The sequence below is a fragment of the Heterodontus francisci genome, chromosome 4, assembly GCF_036365525.1.
Source record: "Heterodontus francisci isolate sHetFra1 chromosome 4, sHetFra1.hap1, whole genome shotgun sequence".
Lineage (NCBI taxonomy): Eukaryota > Metazoa > Chordata > Chondrichthyes > Heterodontiformes > Heterodontidae > Heterodontus > Heterodontus francisci.
The window spans coordinates 36971438-36997102 of record NC_090374.1 but is presented as its reverse complement, the minus strand read 5'-3'; the positions used below and the strand labels follow the sequence as shown (position 1 = coordinate 36997102).

General features: G+C 42.3%; 1 protein-coding gene across 12 annotated transcripts in view; it reads right to left on the bottom strand.

The window, feature by feature from the left end:
• The window catches only part of LOC137368959 (teneurin-3), an 891767-nt gene that overhangs the window by 359624 nt on the left and 506478 nt on the right, over positions 1-25665 (bottom strand). For 2 of the 12 annotated variants that reach the window (XM_068029341.1, XM_068029348.1), the window contains exon 1: positions 20393-20884. The exons of the other annotated variants lie outside the window; for them this stretch is intronic. In XM_068029341.1, coding sequence (XP_067885442.1) covers positions 20393-20432 — 40 coding nt within the window. In that variant the 5' untranslated portion in view covers positions 20433-20884. Of the gene's footprint in view, positions 1-20392; positions 20885-25665 lie in introns of those variants that run through there. 12 annotated transcript variants of the gene reach the window in all.

Sequence of the window (25665 nt, the reverse complement as noted above, 5' to 3'; positions counted from 1 at the left end):
AATTTGTTCAACAATTTGGCATAATCTGGATTTCTCCAACAACCATCATCCACAACACATGTAACTCCCTCAAAGAACTCCAATAAATTGGTTAAACATGATTTCCCCTTCACAAAACCATGTTGACTCTGCCTGATTACCTTGAACTTTTCTTCGCACCCTGCTTTAACGTCTTTAATAATAGCTTCTAACATTTTCCCTAACACAGATGTTAAGTTAACTGGTCTGTAGTTTCCTGATTTTTGTCTCCCTTTTGAATAAAGGAGTTATATTCGCTATTTTCCAATCTAATGGAACATTCCCCAAATTTAGGGAATTTTGGAAAATTAAGACCGATGCATCAACTATCTCACTCGCCACTTCTTTTAAGATTCCAGGATGAAGTCTATCAGGAGCCAGGAACTTGTCAGCCCGCAGCTCCAACAATTTCGATCTCTTCGGGCCCCAACTCCTGTTCTCGCTAGGCTGACCTGGCAGGAAAGCCACAACATCGTCCTGGTGTAGGCCACTGTTTAAAATAGGAGGGCAGAGCCCAAAGTTGTGATCAGAGCCTGATCTGCATATTTAAAGAAGGACTCAGCTGGATTCTGGCAGGTATCTCTCTTGCTACCACAGAAGAGATCGGTGTGGGATGTTCACGGGTGAGTCCCACTAGCAATTTTAACTGCCTGTCACCAGGCTTCTGCTGAGAGGTCAGGGTTAAAATTGCCCTTTAAATGTCAGCAGGATACTGGATTATGGCTCCATCACAGCCAAGTCCGACCCCGGTCTCACGTGACATTAAAACATGTAAATTTTCCAGTAAGAATCACTGGATAGAGTCAGAGGAAGGAACCTTGTGATTCTTTCAATTCTTATCTGCGGAGACACAAAGCCCTGTTATAGCCTCCATTACTGGACAGTTAACTCGATGCAGACGGCAGCTTGAACCTGGGACCTTGAACCTGATCTGGAGGTGCACTGCCCACTGAGTGCCAGAAGTAACCATATTTAAACCTCTAAGAGGATAGTGACTGAGCTAAAACGTGGGCAGTAATACAAATATTAATAGTGTAGGAAGAAAACTCTTCTCCATATCTCATGAGTAAGGGAGCATTGTGCTGTGTAAAGCTGTAAAAGTGGGTAATAATGTTACAACAGGAGTGCAAGCCTACTTTGTTGCATGCCAAATCGAAACCTTCTCATTAAATCAGCAGCTCTTCTATATTGAGCACACTGCAAACACTTCTTTTCAAACTTTATTCAAACGAGTGTGCTGCTTAATACTTAAGAAGGAAGACAGTCTAAAGTGGGAAACCTTTTACCAATGAAACTGTTTTTTTCCACACACACACACAAAAGGTTACCATATCAAGAGTTCATTGTATTGCAAACTGTCTGATTGACAGTAACAGTGAAAACCTTTGATGAAACTGAGAAAGCAAGAAAGTTGAGATCTTGAAACTGACTATTTAATGGTAGTGTAAACATTTGACAAAAAAAAACTTACAAGCTGGAGCTTTCCTGAAACTAGGCTGAAATTGGGCCTGGTGTCATCACAACCTTATTAGGTTGTGAGATTGTTCAGATGCTGATCACACTCTTAAACACAAATGTGTTTCTGAGACAGACATTCCAGCAGTTGCCTTTAAAAGTTGCAATTAATCGATTTGAGAGCTGCCCAGATGCAGATTGGGATCTGGCATTGAGTTCCACGCATCACAGCTAAAGAATGCAAATGAGTGCTTTCTCTCTCGTTTGTCAAGCAGCAGTCAATCTGCCAGGTTCTGACAGCATTCAGATCATCCTTGCAAGTGGTAATAATGTTACCACAACAGGAGTACCAGTCTACTTTGTTGCATGCCAAATTGAAACTTTTCACATTATATAAGCAGCTCTGCTATATTGCGTGCACTGCAAACAGGTTCCACTTCTGTTCAAACCTTATTCAAACATGTGTGCTAAGGAGGAAGTCAGTCTATTTAGTGATCCACTTCAAAACCACTTAATACAGCACCAAATATTGAACGCTGCAAAGTCTGATTTGAGTTTTATTGCTGTTGCTTAATTGAAGAACAAATATTAATTGCTGCTCGCTGAGGTCCACGGGACATTAGGCATTGTGTACAGTACTAATAAACTGCTGTATCTGTTTCCCAGCAGAGTACAGGACAGTATGACTACCCAGGATTCAGAAAGGAAGGGATTTATAGGACCCTGCTATACAGATATTCCTAGTATCGCAGGTAGTTATTCGCAGCAGTTGCCAGCTGGCATCAATATCTAGTGACAAAATGATACTAATGAGCTTTCCGCCTTCATTGCTTTACTTTCTTTCTTTAACTTGGCAGTACCACTGAGATCTGCATCTGCATCAGTTCCACTGCGACCTGCATACTGGGCAACCATGTTTTCTGCAGTGACCTTAACGCTCATTGCCAGCAATAGACTACTGGGGGCCCAAAGCCGGCCATTTGATTTGGCAGGTTAGCTTACATGCTCCTTAACAGAATCAGGCTTCCAGGCTTACCATCCTGGGTAATATTTCTCCTGTGCCAGTGAATCAGAAATTAGTTTTTGCTGCATTAGCTGCTCTCGTCGACTGGAGCTGCTGTAATTGGAGGTGTGGGGGAGGGTGGGAGGGACATCAGTTAGGAGTCTCCGCAGCCCCTCCCCAATTGCTGTCAAAGAACTGAACTGTTTCAAAGTACCTGTCTGCAAATAGCAGGTGGGGATAGTAGGGGGTTCGTCTGTGAAGCTGCCAGTAAGTCAAATAGTTCACTGTTCAACTCACACATCACAAGGGTGAAATCACAAGCCCAGACATCTCCGCCGTCACCACCCCCTGGAGTCACACTGCAGTATAAGTGGAGCAGAGAAAATGCTACGGTATGGGGATTGAAATGAAGAGGAATTTCGGTTGGGAAGCAGCTAAGAGTGTACGCTGGCAAATTTGACATCACTTTTTGCATTGGAAAACTCAAATTATTCAGATAATATGAAATAAGCAAAGTAAGTAACACAGCAAAGGAGGAATTTAGTGATTAAAAAAAAAATCAAATGATCAGAGACTTCACATTAAGTGATTTTGAACTAAGAGGAGTAAATTGGCTGTAGGTGCTTTCTGTGAAGTCAGTCTGAAGCAGCATTGAGGTCGGAACTTGTTCTTTAACTTCAGTCCGGATAGTGCTGCTGTTGGAGAATAAATTATTAATAAACTTGTGTAGTTTTCATAATTGCTGCTAATAAAGTGATGTCCAAGCAGTGTGTAAACATTTAGCATGAAATCCACATCTCATTACCACTTCAACAAGAAACCCTGTCTCGCAAGCTCTTTTTAAAAAAAAATGAAGATGAAGAGGTGGAGGGGCGACATGATAGAGGTTTACAAAGTTATGAGCGGCATGGACAGAGTGGATAGTCAGAAGCTTTTTCCCAGGGTGGAAGAGTCAGTTACTAGGGGACATAGGTTTAAGGTGAGAGGGGCAAAGTTTAGAGGGGATGTGCGAGGCAAGTTCTTTACACAGAGGGTGGTGAGTGCCTGGAACTTGCTGCCGGGGGAGGTGGTGGAAGCAGGTACGATAATGACGTTTAAGAGGCATCTTGACAAATACATGAATAGGATGGGAATAGAGGGATATGGGCCCCGGAAGTGCAGAAGGTTTTAGTTTAGGCAGGCATCAAGATTGGCGCAGGCTTGGAGGGCCGAATGGCCTGTTCCTGTGTTGTACTGTTCTTTGATTTGTTTTTAGACCAGACACCATCGTAACGGCCATTTTCGAGGCACTGTGTTATTAGGGATATTCATTTTGATCGAGGGTGCATTAGGGTAAGAGTCCCGAAGCAGTTCAGCGGGGGTCCGAGGCAGTAAGGCGAGATGGTTACATTTATTGTTGCTGCCGGGAACTCTTGCTGTTGCCAACTGTTTCAGAAATCTTAATAGATTATGAATAAAAGTGTAAGTGAAATAGTTTGGCTTGCATTTCACTCGACTGCTTCAGATCCCATGGGGGCCCTCAGACAGCAGGGAAAAGAAAGGGGGAAAAGGAAGCCTTACAAAATATTAAAACAATTTTTTCAAAAATAATAGAACTGAATATCAATATTGCACATTCCAGTCATAGAATATGTCGTAAAAGAGGACAAAGTAGTTTCATTTGAGAGACTGCATTCTAGTATAAAATGACTCAACTTTATATGATATTTTAATATTGCCTTTTAGAAACATCTCAGAGCACTTCACCAACCATGAATTACTGTGGAGTGACCATTGATAAAGAGACAAAGGCAGGAGTCATTTTGTGCACAATGCAAAGAAAGGCAGATAGACCTGTATTTATACAGCACCTTTCCTGACCGAGGGAGGGTTCAACTGGCTTTGCATCCAATTAAATACTTTTGAGGTGTAGCCCCTGTTGTAGTGGGTGGCACTCGAAGCCAGAAGGGTGTGTGGGGTCAATTCCCACTCCAGGGACTTAAGCACAAAATCTAGGCTAGCACTCCTATGCAGTACTGAGGAAGTACTGCACTGTCGGAGGTACCGTCTTTCAATCGATGCATTAAACTAAGGTCCTGTTTTCCCTTTCAAGTGCATTTATAGATCCAACAGCACTACTTTGAAAAGAGCATACAAGTTGTCCGTTGGCCAATATTTATCCCTATTCAATATCACAAAAAAAAAATTGCTGACGTGTTTCCTTCATTACAACACTGGCTAGACTTCAAAAGTACTTCATTGGCTTGGGGGCTGTCCCACTTCAGAAATGGTCTCAGTTTAAGGTCAAATCTGAAAGACGGTACAGCAGTCCTTTAGTCCTGTACTGCAACGTCAGCAAAGTGAAGGGCCACTTAAATCTGTTTTTGGCAGAGGGAGGAATGTTCCACAGGATTCCCCATGGTGTCATGGCATCATTTAATGTAAACGGGAATGAATGGGATTACTCAGTTACACATGCCTCCTGAATGAAGGACAATCCAACACCACAGCAAAGTCAGCCTACATTTGAGGGCCAACTGTTCAGTGCCAGCATAGAACCTCACCCACTAGCCATGTCTATCAGTAAATCGCATGCACACTGGCCACAATTTTACATCCATTGAAGGCCAACTTGGAGAATTGATCTTTATGTTCTCAGGTCCTGGAGTGGAGATCAAACCTACAGGTGACAAGACAGTGCGACTGAACCATATTCTCTGATATCCGTATAGTGTTCATATCCATCTACCTGTTTGCTCAAATAACGAGCTGTGGAATCTACTGTTCTCATTTCAATTTGCTGTAATATTTATTGTGGATTACACACATCATCAGCTGCATCCAGATACATTTCTTGTTAGGAAAAGCTTTGTTATTTTTAGCTGGTTCTTCATTGAAACCAGTGGCACAGTTACCCGAAACATGAAGTCCTCAGTAATATGGTCAACCCTGTCGACTCAAGTAACTACTATAGTGGAGATAATTCCTGTGCCTTGTACATAACAAAATCGTAAACTCGCGCTTTAGAAGCGAGTCCATAGTTTCAATAAACAAGTGTCAGTACAAACGAAGAAACATCCATTCACTCCTACTCTCTTTCTCACCCTTCAGGGTAAAGATTTTTCTCCAGGCAAAGAGCTATTAGAATATGCAATGCATCATCTCAAATGGCTATAGAGAAATAGATAAATATTTAAAGAGAAAAGAAAATAAAGAGTAGAGGGGAAGCACAGGGAAATGAAATTGAGAGTAGACAGTTCCAATGTGCAGTTAGCCCTGGAAATGGCTTGATGGGCCAAATGACTTACTTCTCTGCTGAAGTTTCCATGGGTCTAAAAATAAGTGGAATGACTAACTTTGGTTATTAATATGAAGCAAATTACTACAAGGTCATACTTGGTAATACGGCACTTAATTAGTCCCACTCTCCTTCTAGATAGCCATTTAAATCGTATTTCAAAACACAAAATGGAAAAGCTCCAGAAACTGGGACTTTCCATTTTGCCAAGTACATTCACCAGGGATTTGTAATATTTGTTCACTCAGCATAGCTTTTCAAAAGCTTTTCTATGTTTTTGGTATATAAGAAAGCATACGGTACTTAGGCCCCAGCTTGCCTGGAGGCCTACTGTAACTAGCGTCTTTGAGTTCCTATGTGTTACATTTAACCAAAAGATAAAATCATAGCGACTTTGCCTATAAGGTGAATGTAACTCATGCAGGCATTTCCACTCATAAACCTTTAAAAGTTAGCTTTTCACTTTCTATTGAGAAACATTCCAGGAAACAGCTAAGGACATCAAAAATAGAAAAAAAAGGATGCTTTCATTGCTGTGGCAATGGACGCAGGCCCTTTTCATCTGTTTCCTCCGGTTACAGTATAAATTGTTAAGTGCGTTTGTTTTCTGCTGATCCCAAACAGTGTCGCAGTATTCAGGCGCACTTACGCAGCATATCCCACTTCTTAACAGTTTGTCGTTCATAATTACAAGGTCCAGTACGGTTGAAAGCTTATTGCCCGAGAGGCAAACAATTTTCAATTTTATTATTATATCGCAGCGTGGGATGCAAGCTGTGGGTTTGCACGCAAGACTCTTTCACCCCAGGCTCTGCGTTGGAGTGACTTCATTGACTGTAGTGTCCCACACAAAATATGGTAGGGTAACCCTCGAGGTTCCGATACTGGACTAGCAACCCGGAAGTCTCAGGTTCAAATCCCTCTACGGCAAGATGTAAATCTAAATTCAATAATTCACTTGTGAGATAAGAGCAATATAAATGCAAGGTGTTGTTATGTAGGCTGACGCTGATGCCAATCTAAATAAGCTGCAGGAGATGGATGAGCTTGTTTGCTTTAGTTTCCTGGCTTGACTAGAAATTGTGATCTGGATGCACCCTCTCTGTGGCATTTTAATATGCTTCACTGGAATTGATCCGATAACCTGCTACAGCACACAGTGAAGACTGAGAATTCACTCCCGGAATGTCTGCTTCAAGTGCATGAGAGAACCCTGCGATCTAAAGGTTGAGAGAATTGGCAATCTTCATTGTTACTGGTTGTTCATATCAGCTCCAGAAAGTCTCCTTGGGCCAAATGCTACACCTCAGTCATGAGCTTGAATCTAAAGAAAGCCAGGGCTGGATACTCGATCCAGGGTTGGGATTCTGATGCCCAGATAATATCCGTATCCCGACCCCACACGACGCTAATTTTAAATGTTAATTCCCTAATTGGACCGGAGACGAGCTCAGCACTCAATTAGTGGTGTCACGTGCCTCCAGGAGGCGGGAGCTGGCTGCCTGGTACCAGAGGCAAAGGCAGGTAGCAGCCATGAAGGGACCTTCTGCTGCCTTGCCAAGGAGAACAGGCAGCTCCTCAGACGACCAGCATCACATAGGCATGAAATGAGTGGAAAGAGCCAAAAGCAAAGGTGCTGTGCACGTCCTGACATAGGATTCCGGAGGCCCCAATAATTTTAAACAATTAAAAAAAACTCTTTTTCTCTGCAGCAAACCAACAGCTGTGCACAAATGTGCACCAGACTGTTCAGGTTTGCCGAAACCCTCATTAAAAATTGCAGTTCTCATTAACAAACTCCCCCATGAGCGTAGTGGATCTTGAATTGGAGGCAAGCAGCTTCCCTGTTCCCTCTCCCCCACAACCACCACAACCACCCCCACACTCACATTGAAAATTGTGGACTGTCCCAGAGGTGACGGGTTCTGGAGATGACCTCCAGGTCCGTTATTTTCAAATCGCATCCGCTCTGGTTCCTGACCCTGCGGCCCTTTGAAAATACAGGCCCCCAGTCTCTTCAGTTTTTCCTCATAACTCAATTTTTAGCAACTCGGTCATGTCGCTCCTCTTTGCACTACCTCCAGGGATTGAATATTTCTCATTTCCAGACAGTCTGAATTAATGTTCCCAGACTGACTGAAGGTTCATTATTGGTGACCAAAAGTGTGCACAGTTGTCAAGATGGATCAAATCAGGGGACTGCACAGTTTTAGCATGGCACATTTAAGTGATGCAGTCAAGGAGTCCAGGTGAAAACTTGAAATCACTTATGGGGCACAAATTAATCCTACAAAGAAGGATGGTAGGGTCCTTCAAAGTGGTTGAATTAGGATACCTCGTATTACATGGTATTTACAGCACAGAAACAGGCCATTTGGCCCAACATGTCTACGCCAGTGTTTATGCACCACATGAGCCCCCTCCCACTTTACATCCTCTCATATATACCATTCAACTATATATATCTATGTTTTAAAAAGCCACCTGACTTGCTCGGCTTGAGTTGTACTGTTACTGAGATGATGAAATTTGGGCAGTCGTACAGCTGCCTGCTAACCAGGCTATCACTGCTGTCCTCCTACAAGGTATTAAAGAAAGAGAATATAGTCGAGGAAAAAGAGATCACATTTCAGGGCACTCCACTCCTAGGTATCCACAGAGATAAAAATCACCTGCTCATATCAAACAAAGGGCATCTGTGCTACGGACTGACACGAGAAAATTGATCTCTGACACAACGAGCATTATTTAGTCAGCACTGTTTCCAGGCTATCTCAAAGCCTGCTGGGATGGAGATCTCAGCTTCAGACTGTCATTTCAACAGACCAGTTTAAACCATCGGGCCCCCACAAGTTTTGACATGAACGAAAAGGAAAAAGATCCGGCACCAATTACAATACCAGTGCCATTCAAGAGTGAAATCATACTCGACCCAGTCTAATATGAAACTAAGTTTATACACAATCTCTAGCCTCAAAGTTACAGCGATGAATATCAGCAATTGTTTAAAGAACTATATCCAAATTCTTTGTCTATGTTTTTATAGCAAGCGCAAACCATGCTCATATGTAACTCCTTCGTTTGGAATTTTCATAGTTAAGGCTTCCACAAAAATAGTGTTGACAGAAGTACTGCATTGGTCGACGAATACTGGCAGAGCAAAACTTCAAAGCCATTGTGCTTTGGACGCTGTGTCCTGTCAGCACTTAAGAGATAAATGCTTGGATTGTAGCCAGACTCGACTCAGAGTATTTCTGAAGATTCTTGCCCTTTAAAAAGTTTTTTTTCTTGTTTAAAATTAGTGCGAATTCATTCTGAATTAGTAATTTCTGTACAAATAAATCCTTTGGATCAGCCATTTCATTTTCAAGAACAGCAAGAAAAGCATGCAGCCCCAGAAGACTTTCTATTCTTTCCCTTGGATTTGGGACACATCAAAGTCAAGCTCTCCAGCATGGATATGACTCCTAAAGGAAGGCTCTCTCCAGTAACTTCCTGTCCACACACCTTTCTTTTCACATTGCCAGATGCATTCAGGCTTGCACTCCTTTTTAAAACAATGAGTTACAAGGTGAAAAATGGTCTTATTTTGTTTCTCTCAAACTCAGTTAGGAATACATAGGAACAAGAGAAGGCCATTCAGCCCTTTGAACTTGTTCCGTCATTCAATTAGATCATGGCTGATCTGTTTCTTATTTCCATGCATCACCCTTGGTCCCATATCCCCTAATACCCTTGCCTAACAGAAATCTATCAATCTCAGTTTTGCAATTTTCAACTGAACTAGCTTCAACATTTTTTCTTAGAGAGTTCAGACTTCCATTACACTCAGGAGAAATGTTTCCTGGAATCATCCCTGAATGGACTAGCTCTGATTTTAAGATGGAGGGGAACATTTGGTAACTATCTGCTTGAGAATGGGATGGATGGTTAGAGTGATAGATATGGTCTGAGATAGTTCCTGTGCTGTTGCATACAAGCCAACTATCAGCGTTCGATAGGAGCAGCCAGATGTTTTACGGGAGCCTATTTACTGCCAAAAACCTTGCAACTAGGGCTCCTCTTTCTCCAGCGTCACCTTGCCCAAGTGCTGTGCTTAATTTACCTGCTCCTCCTCTTGGTACTGCTTCTATGTACTGGTGGCAGGAACTTGCGTGAGATTGGGAGTTCCTGCCTCTGATATACAGAAGCAGCAATTTTCAAGTAGTGCTGGAAGCAACACAGAAAAGCAGAATCTGTCTGGTGCATTAGCTACTGGACCCAGGTAGGAGTGGATGGGGTGGGAGTGAGGGGAGGGGGGGGGGGGAAGAGAATGTATTGAGAGAGAAGGGGGCAGATTGCATGACGTGGATCTCAGGATCTGGGCGAGGAAGAGTGAGGGGACAGGTATGATGGTGAGGGAAAGGTGGGATAAATGAAGGTTGTAGGGGTTGGAATAGAAAGGGGAATCAATGTCAAGGTAGGGGGCAGTAAATAAGTGACAACAGAGGAAATGGAAGGCAATGCAGTGGCAAGGATAAGATGCTTAATCTGTTAGCAGTGCTCTATGGGGAAAATGCCAATGGGAGCACTAGCATGATCAGGGAGGGGACAAAATGTGCCAGCATGAACTCAAGAAGGGTGAAGTACCAGCCTGAACGGGGAAGAATGGTAGAAGAGTATCAGCTTAACAGGGTTGGAGGGGGTGATGAGTGTCAGGCTGAATTGACGAGTGCAAGAACAGTGGCAGGATGAACCAGGAGAGTTAGAGAAGCAAGTGTCTTGGTGGATGGAAGGGATTTGGGTAGGGTACAACATCACTGTGAACTGGATCTGGAAGGGATTTGGGTGGGGTACAACGTCACTGTGAACTGGATCTGGAAGGGATTTGGGTGGGGTACAACGTCACTGTGAACTGGATCTGGAAGGGATAGAGTATCTTTGTGAATTGCAGTGGAGGTGGGTTTGGATGGGGGCCAGTGACTTTAAGTTCAAGTAACTTTCGGGCAAATGATGGCCTGGTTGATCTGTTAAAAATGCAAATGTCACTTTTTCTCTTTTAAAGAATGCCCATTTTACAGGGTCGACATTTTACCTTCAATTTGCAATAAATATGGACCATTAAAAATGCTGTCTGCTCCGCTGGTACTGGATGCAGTTTTAGTGGATCATTGGATACTTCAAGCAAAATTTCAAATCACAAACCAAAATAACAGTAAAATAATAAGTTAACCACTTAAAACAAATGCTATCTAGTAAACATTACAAGCAATAGAAATACTACAAAGCTTCACTTGCTTCAGATTGGCAATCTTAAATACCTGATCAATGTTGATTGGGGGGGGGGGATTTTATGTAGGCGACAGGGCCTCGGCCACCAGTTGAAGAGCTGTCGAGATCCCTACATCCCTCTTATTGGGAAGGCCCACTGCATTACGTGCCAATCAGGCACTTAAGTGGACTGCGGCGAGCCTTCCCTGGGATTAAGGACCCCGGTGGCAGATGTCCCGCCAGCTGAAAGCTGCTGGCCAATCAGAGGTTGGCAGCTCTTTCACTGAGCAGCACCAATGTGGAGGCAGTGATTGATGTCCGTAATGCACCCACTGGTAGCTTAGGATCGTCAAGGGATCCAGGCCACAGGTGAATCATGGTGGGAGGGGTTTCCCAGGGTGAGGTTTGCGGGGGACAGGGTTGTAGGGGTGTCAGCAGCAAGGGAAGGGAGATGGCTCTCAGCCAGTTCCTCCCTTTCCGATGCCGGGTCCCTCTATCAGGCACTTAGTGCCTTTTAACGAAGAACCCTCCCACCACTCCCGGAGCTGTCAAGCAAGCTGCATGAGTTTGCTTGTTGTGCTCCCCATGTGGGGACTAATACCGGCTGGTCGCCCACTTTAGGGCCTCAATTGGTTGCGGGGCTGGAAGGCCATCCATGCGCCTTCCCGCCATGGACTTAATTCGGGTGGAGGCTGGAATGTGGCGGGGTGATTCCCTGCCACCATCCCACCTGGTTAAATGCTCTCTCCACCTCCAAACCTGCTGTGGGGGACCAGCGTAAAATCCTCCATGATGTGTGTAGTGGGATGATTGCAGGATCTGATGTAATGCACAGGAGGATTAGTTGCCACTAAGGCTCATTTGGTAGCATTCTCTCCTCTGAATCAGAAGGTTTCACTCCAGGACTTGAGCACAAAGACCAAAAGCTGACACTCAAGTGCAGTACTTAGGGAGTGCTGCACTGTTGGAGATGCTGTCTTTTGGATGAGACATATACCTGAGGCCTGAGATCTCATGCCACTTCTTTGAAGAATAGGGTGCGTTATCCTCGGAGCATAGCTTGAACACTACACTGCCATGTAACCCTCTTGCTATAACTGTCAGCTTGGCTCAGCGAATGCATTCTCACATCTGCTCAAGTCCTGCAGACGGACTTGAATCGATCTCATGTAATCAAGGCTGACTTTTATTGCAGTACTGAGGGAGTCACTGCACGGTTAGAAGTGCCATCTTTTGTATAGATATTAAGCTTAATGCCACATCTGCCTATTCAGATAAATGTAAAAGATCACTTGATACTATATGGAAAAAGTTCAAGGCGTTGTCCTGGTCAACATTTATCCCTCAACCAACCTCAACATCATGAAAGAAGATTGGCTGGTCATTCATTTCATTGCTGTTTGTGGGACCTTCGATGCACAAACCCTCTGCTGTATTTTCCAACATTGCAACAGTGACTGCATTATAACAAGTAATTCATTGACCTGTGAGGTGCTTTCAGACATCGTGAACACATGAGAAGGAAAAAATAAATGAAGGTTCTTTGATTTTTGCAATAACTGATAATGTTCTGGAACACAAATACAGCAATGTCTCCACCATAGAAATCTATGTACTGCTGATTCCAATAACATGGGAAAAGTTGGTTAAAAGTCTCTGATGTGCTACATCAGGCAGACTCTTATAACAGACAAAACCTTGGTGGACACAACAGTCCATTATAAATGGCTGACACTTCACTTGCAAATTGGAAAAAAAAACTAGCCGCAGATGTCTCAAAGCGAAAGACCCAGCCTGATCATTAACGAGATTGAAGAACAAATGATTCAACCATTAAGACTTATGCTTCCTCTCCTTTATGACTCCAATTGTTCTTCTTGCTTTGCTCGACCTACATGTCACATTTTCCAGATAGATGTGGCCCAATAACCACGGATCCCTTCAATTACTGTACCTCAAACTTCCTGCCAGAATCCTTCAGAGAACCTCTGTCAATATTACAAGATGTAAGAATTACTGCAACACGTGACCACAAATCTTTTGCCACAATCCCAGACACAGAGCATAGCAGTCTGAAAGGCAAGATCTGACAGGGATTAAAGTCAACAGACAAGTTCTGTATAAAACAGAAAAAAAAAATCCCTAGGCATTTTAAACTGCAACATTTCATTTTCATAGGTGTGGTAAAGTGGCTAACAAAATATAGAAGATCCAACACTGATAGGATCACTGAGCACAGAGATAGATTGCTCCGGTGCACGATCTTCCTGCCTGCACTCTGCTTGTTACACTAAATACATTTGAAGTCTCTTCATGGGCTCTGCCTCATGGCGAGCATGATGACCAATTTAGACAAATGGTGTTACACACTGCACAATTTGGTGAAATAGATGGATTCTTCTGTCAGTCTTATCCCCTTAAAACAAGTGTTCACATCAGCTTCACATTCCACTCTGGACAGTATATTCTTCCTTTTCACAGGTTACACAGAATTTGAAATTGCATAAGGGTTTAAGATGTGCGATGCCAAGGAAACACATTTCAGCTAAAGCTTTCTCCCAATTCGCTAACATGGGGTAGGTATTTGCAACCAGACTGTTGCAAACGTTGAATGATTGAGACATCAGAGCTTTTCTCCACTGTAGCAGACGAGCATTCTTTCACAACCTTATTTTCATCTTTTTGATCCACTTAAGTAGCATTGATGGATGGCCTGACCTTTTAAGCTCTTTGAAGGCTACTAGCGTGGTCTACCCCCACCTCTCCCCACTTCCAGACATAATGTGATTAGAATATTTCATTTCCTTTTGGCGTATAAGGCAGGTGCCCTTTGTGTGTGTTCAATCACTTCTCTGCCAATGGTAGGAAAATCATTTAACTCCAATATATTGCTCCTTCACCCTTTTCCCTTGAAGGCACTGACCCACACTGACCTTGGACTTCATGGGCAGACCTCCGGAGTCCCACCCAAGTGGCAATTCTTCATGTGTGAGCCTGCAGTGTAGCAGGACAGAGTTTGGTTGAGCTGTGATACCTGCTGCAGTTGAATAGCCTGCCTAAACTGATTGTGCAAGTTCACACTTGAAGAACAGGCACTTGGGCAAGTTACCAAAGGAGGAGACTGGCACATATCAATACTCCAACAGGAGTTGACAGCAACAGGAGAAAAAGCATGAACATTGACATAAATGAATAAATACATTAATAAAGTATAAAGGAATTTAGGAGAAGACATGCACTGATATTATTCCATTACTAATCATATTATTCTACTTTTTTTTCATTTACACATTGATTGAGGGCCAGTTTGGCCCAGTTGGTAGCACTCTCATCAACGAGTCAGAAGATTGTGGATTCAAGTCCTTTTCCACGAATTAAACTTTTACAGTAGGCTGACACTTCAGTGCAGTGTTTGAACGAGTGCTTCTTTGTTTAGAGGTGCTACTTTTCAGATGGGATGTTGAACCAAGACTCATACAGAACATAAAAGATCCAATGGCACACTTCCAATGATCCGAACTTTTCAGTTGTTTCTTGGCCAACATTTATACCTCAACCAACAGCACTAAAAACAGGTTAACTGGTCAATTATCTCATCTGCTGTTTCTGGGACCTTGCTGTGTAAATTGTCTGCTGTGTTTGCTAAATAACAGCACTTCAAAAGTAACTAATTGGCAGTGAAATGCTTTGAGAACTTGAAGGTGATACATAATTGCAATTCTGTTCTTTCCAATATGATTTGCAAGACAGTGAAAAATGCCACATTCAAGAATTAAGTGACCAAATGAGAACAATTATTGGCATTGTGTAAATGTTACACAAAATTATCTCTCTATGTTCCAGTTAAACATCTGAAGGAATGCAACAAAGATACCTTGTTAGCACATCCCCCTCCCTTCTCTCCCATCAGCTACAGACATATCACTGTCCACTGAGCTGTTCTTTCTGCTTTCACTCAGCTGCATTCATTCCATTGGACAGCTTTGTTTGGCTTAATTTTTGCTTGGGGATTTGATTGTTGTGAACAAATCCCACAAAATCCAATAAAACGTGTTGTTTCAATGGTTCCATATAATCCCCTACGATAGCTTTGAAACCCTATAGGAATTCTGGCAAGGGGCTGGCCCAGCAAATACAAGTTTGCTTAATAGTTTTCTGTATTGATCCTTGAAATTATTAAGATTCTTCATTGCCAGGGAACTCATCAATTTGGTAAGTGCAAGCTGGCTATAACAACATATTGATGACACAGACTGATAGAGTTGGGATAGGAATTGAGACAAGTTTTGTTTTTGAGCCCAAGTTGGAATTCTTTTAACTTTAAGGACTAAATTTCAAATGGTCCATTGAGTTACCCTCCATCAGACCACACATGCCAGCCATAGATATTGGGCCCCATTAATTTCTTCCCCTCTAGAGAGTGGGTTGGATCACCAGTGATAGATTGTACATTCGATGTCAAACTGGATCAGGCTGGGATCATATTTTGCCATTGGCACTGTTACGGTCAAGTGAGGAGGGGTCGAAGGGCTTCCCTCTTTTCCGTCTCCTTGCTTGACCACAACAGGTTTAATTCTTTCTTAAAGTGGATGTACTGGCCAATTCAGTAGGTGTTTGATTACTTACTTGCTAGGATCATAACAAGAACCAATCGGACAGGTTTTCTTGAGCTTAACAGAGAAAGAGGTTAACTTTATTGTACCTAAACCAAACTAATAAAAATAATAAACATTCCAACTTTCATTCATACACACAAAAGTAGGTTACAAAGAGTGGGGAAAGTTAGATTGGTTGAGTCAGACTCCATAGAAAAAAGGGGTAAACAGTCTGTGGCTTTTGGTGATTTGGCTGACTTCTAGTTGAATTCAGTAGTCCTGAGGTTTTTAGTTTGAAGAGATCGATGACTGGTTCAGTGGATCTCTTGGAGACAGCAGATGATTTCCTCCAACAGGGTTTCTGACTGTAGCTGGAGTATGAAGAGGTGGTCAGTCAACAGGCAGGATCTGAAAGCTTTCAAGCTGGAATGGAGAGAGAGAGAGAGAGTCCTCCACTTGGGTCTGCACGTGTCGGAGTCCAGTTGCTTCTCCTCTCTCTGCTGCAGAAAGACACAAGCTTAAAACCACAGATGGGGCGAGGCTTGTCACATGACAGTCACGCAGTCATTCAAACATAGCAGTTAGCAGTATCTCTCTCTTGCTAAAAAGAACAGGTAGTTCCTTTAAACTTCCTGGGTCCTGGTTCTTGCTGGGGCATGAGCAGACATTCTATCTCCCTCCTCACAAGCATTGCAGTGGAGGATACAGTGTTACAAATTAGGTAGCCATCTTAAGCTGCCAGCAAAGTCATCCTTTTAGCTGGTCTTTTAAAAATGTCTTAAAAAAATTAATTCAGATCTCCAGTCAGTGGATTAAAGAAAATTATCATTCAACAAAGCACATTGGCATAACAGACACAAACATAACTATCAGACAAAGAACCATTTGGATCAACAACAGAACCTTGCATCATATAGCATTTTTAACATAAAAAACATCATTCACAGAGACTATTAAAACCTATTGCCTCACTCCTGAAAGAGACCACAGAGCAGGCAATCTTCCCTCCTGACTCTTCCTAATCCTGACGAATATATTGTCAGAATTTGTCTGCTATTCCCCTGACGACCTCTTTTGAGGTAACTGAAAAATATTCCCACTGCTACTGCTACCATTTGCTGTCATTCACGGCCACACGGAGACTGTTCAGAGTAGGAGAGTACACCTTTCGTTCGACACAAGGCATAATTCACTTACAGACTGCTTAATCACTGATAGCAAGAAAAGAAACACATAAGCAGCAAGATCAAACCTGCTGAAAAAGCTCCAACAGCAAGAACTGCGTTAAAACCCACCCCCAAATAAAAAGCCCTTTAAATGGCTGAAGGAGCAGCCAAAAACTATTGAACCATATAAAGAATATTAGCAAGCTGCTAGTTCATCGAAGGAATCATTTGCTAACCACCAGTTGATGCAGAAAAATTGATTGCTTTCAAAATGTTCCAAATACAGGTCCTCATGTGTCAGCTGTAGTTCAGTGGGTAGCACTCTCACCTCTAAGTCAGAAGGTTGTGGTTTCATGTCCCACTCTGGGATTTGAGCACAAAAATCAAGCTGACACTCTGGTGCAGTACGGAGGGATTGCCGCATTGTTGGAGGTGCCGTCTTTCAGATGAGATGTTAAACCAAGGTCCTTTCTGTCCCCTCAGCTGGATGCAAAGGATCCTCATGGTGCCATTTCCAAGAAAAGTAGGAGATTTATCCCTCGTGTCCTGGTCAATATTTAGCTCCCACTCAACATCACAAAACAGGTTATCTGGCCATTATCACATTGCTGGGAGCTTGCTGTGTGCAAATTAGCTGCTGTGTTCCCTACATTACAACAGTGACTACACTTCAAAAAAGTACTCCATTGGCTGTAAAGCACTTTGAGATGTCCTGTGATCATGAAAGGTGTTATATAAATGCAAGTTTTTCTCTTTTTTTGTGCATTCAGCTGCCACTGCGTGGCACAGACAGCTATCCCCTTTGAAAGTTGAGGCTCACTGATGACAGATAATAACACAGCATGTTGTTGATGGGATATATCATCTGTTTTCTCATGAAAGTCATTATTTTATTTTGTGGATAGACTGACCATTCCAAGTCCATGTGAATCAAAATGAATCCGAACTATCTTATCTTTGAGTTGCTCCAAAAGTAACCAAAACAGATCTCATCGGGAAAGTTTAAATCAATATGTTATGGTACAGTGCTCAGCCTCCACTATTAGATCCCTTTCTTGCTTAACCAAATCAGGAGCACTATTAACAACAAAAAATCTGCTCAGAAGCACCTCTATACTGCTCTTTTTTGGGATATTCTTTACCACTGAAGCCTTTACAGTCCAGATGTGAATGAGTCACTGCACATTGAGAAAGCTCCCCAGCTTCAACAGTCCCATACGGTACATCTTCTCAATACAGGATTCAGGGGAAATGTTAAAGACTGCAGAGCATGTAGAACACTTGCAGCACCCTGAGGAGTACCAACATAAAACAGATCACATTGCACTGCAATACCTACTTGTGACTAGAGACACGAATAGACATGTTCACATGTTCCCCATAGCAGCAGCTGCAACTCAAAGCTCTGAGGTAATTTTATTATACTATAATAGTTACATTTATTCCTGTTATATTGCGCGCAGAGGCTGAACAACAAATCAGGGGATTAATACATTTTGTTAATGTAAATCTAGACCACATTCTTGAATTTATCTTTCCCTCAACTTTCTCGCCTCCCCTGAAGGTGTTGACTCGCTCACTGAGTACAGCTCCACGGGTTGCAGTCACCACTCGCTACTTTGACATTTTTCTTGTGCGAGTCTCGGCAGCAAGTGTCAGAAGGCTATGTGACTGTGGAGAGCACCACCTGCCGTGTGAGATCCTCTCCTCACCTGCTGCCCATGTGCTTCTCCATAAAGGGCCGCTGGATGGGGATTGGGAATGGGAGCTCGTCTAATTTTATTCCCTAACCCAGAGGTTGTTGTGGCCAATTGTAATGCTCCAACCTTTAAGTGGACACAGGTCAACACCAGAGTATTACACAGAAATTACAGGCTGTTCAGCCCAACTAGTCCATGTTGGTGTTTATCCTTCCCATGAGCAAGTCTTCATTCCATTGTCACCGCCTGATTCCCAGATGCTTTTACTCTTGTTTCTTTCAACCTATCTAAATCTATTCTTAAAAGTCTCTGCTTCAATCACTAACTTCAGTACTGCCTTCCACAGCCTCACAACCCCCTGTATAAAAACGTTTCTCCACTCTTTGTCCTAAATCTCTTACATTTAATTGTATATCTATGACCCCCATTCTCGACTGCTCAATCAACGTTTTTATTTGCTCCGTCCTGTACCTTCAGAATTGTAAAATACTGCAATCGAATCACCACTTAATCTTCTCTGTTATTACAGAAATATCCCTGATTTAACTTGGTATTTCCTCATACCAGGCAGAATCCTAATGAGCTAAGGACTCAATACTTGCAGGGCCTTTGCTGCAGCTTTTATATTTAAGGAGTCCCATTGAAGGCAGATACAGTTCTCCTATCATCAATGGCTTTCATCAGTGCCATGATGGGCGTCTCCAGAGACCTGTGAGCATTTGAAGCTATCCGATGAGCTGTCAAGTTACCTCTAAATGGGTAGAACTAGGTGCTGCTTGGTGTGGACGGGCATATGTGCCATGAAGTGACCGATTGACTGCATCAATGCCACATCAGATCACTTGCATGTGGCAGCAATCCATCAAAGATAGCAGAATTATTTTCCCTTTCCAAAATATAATCACAATATACTTACTGCAAGGGCATAAATATGTCCAGACCCACGCACATTTTATGTATTTAAATGCACACAAACATTTCAGCACTTCTCAGAAGTAGAGTGCAAGTCCTTTCACACTAGATAATTGCATCCAGCTTGGAGCAGGATGGTGTGATCTCAATGTAACCTTGCAGATTCTGTCGCTCAGCTGGACAGGATCAAATTACTGACCTGACCCATGTGTCACCAACCAGAGAGCTCTGAATCATGACTGCCAACACTATTGAGACTCCAGTTCTTATTACTTTGCAGATAGCTCTCAGGATTGAGTGGAGCATCCAGAATTCCTGGGAAGGAGCAGAGCAACTAACTGCACCGGCTTCCAAATGCTCATTTCTAGCTGCACTATCCACACATCTGTCCACAGAGGGTTAAACAAGTGAAAGGAAAAATTGCTTCCTCCCAAAGCCAGCTATGGACATTCTCTGAGATAGTCCTTCCGATTATTATTCAAAAACATTGTTCAGTGCTAGTTCAGCACTAATAGAATGACAGAATTAAAATTCAGTGACTACAATGAATAAATAAAGCAGTTTGAAATTTTTACGCTGAATAAGGCATAGTATTTACATTCAGACCTTTCTTTATTTTCAGCAAATAAAAGGGAGGCTGGATTCTCATAATTGCTCGAGTCTGAACAATTTGACATACGGAATGAGAAGACACTATTAATACAGGTACTATTTCAAGTCTGATTATAGTCTGTAATAAGATGACAATGTATAAATGTGAGGAGGCTGAGGCCATGAATACACAATTCCTTTACATGACAAGGTAAAAGCATGGCCACTTCATCACCTAAAGAATGGATAGAAAGAGATAACATTTAAGGTTGGGAATCTGGTAACCTAACATCGCATCAAACATCCACTAAACTCTTTGTGCAAGCTACAACACAGAACCCAAAGCTCCCTTTTGATTCCGGAAATCATAACTCTAACCAGACACAATCAGCTCCTGCTCTGATATGATTCTTTCTTATAATTACCTGAGAATTTACTGGCCGGGGATTTAGCTCCTGAAATCATGCTTTTGTTGCCGAGAAGCACAGGAGCAGAAATTCATCGTGTTGCGAGAAGATTCCTGCACTGTCTCCTGTTCAAAAGCTTCCCGGCTGCAGATCCTTGAGAGGATATTCCCATAATTTGCTTCTTCTGCTTAAAAAGTAAAACGCAGGCAATAACAGAAAGGCTGAAGAATGGCCAAGTCGACTGGCAAGCAGAATTACTCTGCTACCAAGAGATTTTCCACTGCAGCATGATATGGTCTGAAGCACGTGATCACAGCTACTGTATGTGAAGCTATGAACTTTCAAGTTTTTGTTTCAGTAACAGTGCTTTTTTTTGGGGCAAAAAAAAAACCTGACAGAAACAAACTGCAGATATCCCTGTTGATTATGCCAGCACAGTTTCCAGATGTTCCTGATTTGGGGTTACAACTTCTTCCGACACTTCCCTCACAGCGACCGGAGCAGCAACCAAAACTGTCAATTCAGCAGCTTCATTGAGGGATGGAACCCTGCTGTGCTATCACGGGAGCTCGCAAATAATTAACACTGCCTTCAGCCTGCTCCAACCCAGCCACAATGGCACACCGGCACTTCGTCATTTCAATCTGCACAGTACATTTCTCCTCCCTCCTTTTTTATTCTCTCTCTCTTCACCTTAAGATTGGAGCCACTTCAAGAAAGAATCTGAAGTCCCAAAGCGCATACATCTATCTTCTGAGAAATATTAACTTCAGTTCAATTTCTCCAGCGGCATGGTGGTGCTTCTTTCAATATAAATTTCAGACGCTTCAAGCACTTTAGAAAAAATCCAGCAATTGTACAAATTTACTCTAGCTTATACAAGATAATTCTTTTTCAAAAAGCCCAACATGGGGAATATCACCCTGGTTTTAAGTTGTGGTATTTAACCCCTCTGAGAGACAAAAGTCAGAAGACACACGGCGGGGTGGTCACTTTGACTTTGTGTGTTACTGTAAAGCTGTAAAACCATGCAAGGCAAAGGAAATAAAAATCAGGAGAGATATAAAGGAGATGTAAAACGGGCTGTCAATTCACTATCACCGATTTTACAGTCTCACACAAATCCAAAATGAACCCCATAGTTTAAACATGAATCATGCTCCATGAATACTATAAGCAATCATTCCGAAACCAAGCACTTGTAAAAATACCACAAAAAATAATCTGGAGCAGAATTTCCATGTCATCGCCTCATGGCCTTGTCTGCTTTTTGAATTTAATTTTCATGTAGTCTTATGTCCTTGGGCTGTGCACTTGACTCAGATAATCTGCAAAGGTTCACCTTGCAGAGGCTGAGGTGATAAGGCAAAGTAAAAACACCAACATTTTTGGTAAGAACACCAACATTGATTTTGATTATCATGGAATCATGGAATAGTACAGCACAGAAGTTGACCATTCAGTCTACCGAGTAAGAACCGGCTCTATCGAAGAAAATCCAGTTAGTCCCACACCCCTGCACTTTCCCATATCGCTGCAATTTTTTTCTCCTTCAAACAGTGAATCAATTCCCTTCTGAAGGCTGCTATTGAGTCTGTATCCACCACCCTATCAGGCAGTACATTCCAAATCCTAATCACTCACTGTGTAATAAAGCTCTTCCTCATGTCATCTCTGGTTCTTTTGCCAATCACCTTAAAAGTGTGCTCTTTGGTTATCGATCCATAAGCTATAGGTAACAGGTTCTCTTTATTTACTTCATAACTTTGAACACCTCTACAATCTCCCCGTACATTGATGACTGTATCGGTGCCGTTTCCTGCTGCCGCCCCGAACTGAAAAACTTTATCAACTTTGCTTCCAATTTCCACCCTTCTCTCACCTTTACATGGCCCACTGAAATGAAGAGTAAAGATGGCTACATGAAGTGATTCGTTATTTCTTGAGAGGGGGATTTGGTGAAAAGGTGGCTAAAGTGTCAAAACTAATTGCGTTGTTAGTTCGAACGTTCTTTTTATGTTCCTTTTTTTCAGCTATTATTCTTACTCATGTTTTCTGCAGGGGTGAGCTTGATGGTTTTTCACTGCCTTGTTTTTGGAGAACTAAGGCTGTATGTAGAGGAGGTTGAGAGGACAAACTTTGCATTGTACTTTGGTTGACACCTCTTGGAGGTACTAAAGAGCAGCATTACTGGTATCTGTCTCCCTGTTGCAGATGTCACAAGTGGTTGTCTTATCCTACAGATGGAGAATAGAGTGAATGTGAAGCTATAACTTGAGGCAAAGAAGTGAAGAAATAACTCAGAAGTGAAAAGAAGCAGTGTAAAGTGCTTCAATATGTTGTTAAGGCATCCAATCAAGGAGAGGCTCCAAGAAATATTGTTACTCGACGAGTTATTAGAATATGGAGTTTTTGCTATTGAAATAAAGTCAATCATATGCCTGAGAGGGAATTAGATAGAGCATTTAAAGAAGAAACGAGAAATGAGAAGGGAAATTGGATTGGAATAAATATTTTGGCAGTTGGAATAGGGAGAGGCAATATATACTTAATGGCACAGTTCTAAAGAGTGTGCAGGAACAGAGAGACCTGGGGGTGCATGTGCATTGATCTTTGAAGTTGCCAGGACATGTTGACAGAGTGGTTAGCAAAGCATATGGGATCTTGGGCTTCATAAATACAGGCATTGAGTACAAAAGCAGGGAACATAGGAGCAGGAGTAGGCCATATAGCCCATTGAGCCTGCTCCACCATTCAATTAGATCATGGCTGATTATCTATCTCAGTGCCACTTTCCCACGCTATCCTCATATCCCTTGATGTCATCAATATCTAGACATCTGTCAATTTCTGTCTTGAACATGCTCAATGATTGAGCTTCCACAGCCCTCTGGGATAGAGAATTCTAAAGACTCACCACCCTCTGCGTGAAGAAATTCCTCCTCAACTCAGTGTTAAATGGCTTATCTCTTATTCTGAGACCAGCCAGTGGAAACATCCTATCTACATCCACCCTGTCACGCACTGTAAAAATTTTGTAAATTTCAATGAGATCCCCTCTCATTCTTCGAAACTCTAGAGAATACAGGCCCAGTTTCCTTAATCTCTCTTCATCAGACAGTCAATCCCTCTGTTGCACGCCTTCTATGGAAAGTATATCATTCCTTAGATGAGTAGACCAAAATTGTACACAATACTCTAGGTTATGCTGAACCTTTATTAAGCTTTGATTAGGGCCCTACTGGAATATTGCGTCCATTTCTGGTCATCACACTTAAGGAAGGATTTGAGAGTCCTTGTGAGAGTGCACAGGAGATTTACCAGAATGGTTCCAGGGATGGGGGATTTTAGTTCCAAGGTTCAGTTGGAGAAGCTGGGGTTGTCTTTGGAGCAAAGAACATCGAGGGGAATTTGACAGAGGTGTACAAGATTATGACAGAATAGATAGGTTAGTCAAGGAAAAACTGTTCCCATTAACCAATGGTTCAAGGACTAGGGGGCACAGATTGAAGATTTTGGGCAAGAGATGTAGGGGGAATGTGAGGAAGAACTTTTTTTACACAGCGAGTGGTAATGACCTGGAACCCGCTGCCCACGAGGGTGGTGGAAGTGGAAGCAATCAATGATTTCAAAAGAAAATTGAATGGCCACTTAAAGGAAATAAACCTGCAGGGTTATGGAGATCAAAGGAGGGGCAGGGGGAGTGGGACTGACTGGATTGCTCCACGGAGAGGCTTCCTTCAGTGCTGTGAATAACTCTCTGACTCTATGATGATGTGAAGCTACACCAGCACAAGCAAGAGGGGCTGAAATTTCGAGGATTCTACCATCATTGACCATTTGAGAACTGCAGCAGATTTTCAGCCAAAGGCACAACAAGCTTGTTTGCCAGGACATATTCTATAAACAGAATTTCTAAAAATGCCAGATAACAGCCACTTGGCAAATTTTCGTACCACAGAGCACTGAAACATCAATGCAGCAACTCAGTTATAACACACACAAGACAAACACTGACCTGACACAGATAATTTTACACTGCTGATTATGTGTCTGGGTGAGACGTGCTGGCAGGCACTATATCCAGTGTAGAGAGTGTTGTCAAACAGGTACTTGTCAGATACTTCATGCATTTATCTGGAATCAAATATTTGCTGCTGCTCTACAAGGGCAATAATGCACTACATCAATAGAAGCCCAGCAGCAGCAGAACACATAAAGCTAGCCCAATGTTATGGCAGTATACTGGCCAAGCCAGTGCCAATAGGCACATTTCTTACTGCATTTCACATGCCAGGAAGCTTGGTGAACAAATGGATTAAGTGTGATCCTTCAATTGAGTCAGAATTGAACAAAATATCCTCAGAAGCTGTAATGTCTCATATTAATTTTATACAATTTTTTAATTGCAAAGGATCAATGCCATACAGAGCCTCAAACCTTTTTCCAAAATTGGATGAATTCAGAAATAGTCAATGATTCCTCTGCGGTTTTCCAAATGAACTTTGAATCTTGAAACAGAAGCAGGCTTCTGTAACAGTTAAAGACTGAGATTTTAAAAATATCAAGGATCTTCATATTTTTAGGTGAGTGGATTTTTTTTGACTGTTAGTCAAGATTCAGATCATTTGCTTTAACATTTATTGAAATTTCATTTCAACCCTTTATTAAGCAATGCTAAACTCTGCTCCTCACAGTCACTCAGCAAGTAAATGAAACTTAACATGTGGGAGAGAACTGTAGAGGTTTATAGCAAAGAAAGGGGCCATTTGACCCATCCTGCCTGTGCTAGTTCTTTGCTACAGCATTCAAAAACTAAATCCGCTACTCTGCTTTCTCTCCATTGTGTCATCCTCTGCTTCAAAAGTATGTCCAATTTTCCCTTAAAAGAGGCAATGGTCTCTGCCTCCTTCACAGCTTATAAGAAAAGCATTCCATTTTATTAATTTTAAATTGATGACAACCAGAGAAAATACATTCTCTACTCACTCTAGCAAAACCATTCATCATTTTGAAAACCTCTAATCAATCTAAGTGATACCAGGAAGGCCCGACATTTGATCCACTGTCTGGGTTGAGTTAGCTGATCTGACCCAGATGGCAGAAGTGGTCTAGAATTTGCTTTGACAACCCTGGGCTCAGGACATGAAAAATAAGTAACAGTCTCTCCCCTTCTAATGGATTATCAATAACTTGTTGGGAAGAACATATGTGTGCACGCGTATATGAAGAAGACAGGATATGCCTTAGCCACAGTCCTCCCAAGTTGGCTAACCTTCTTGTCAAATGAT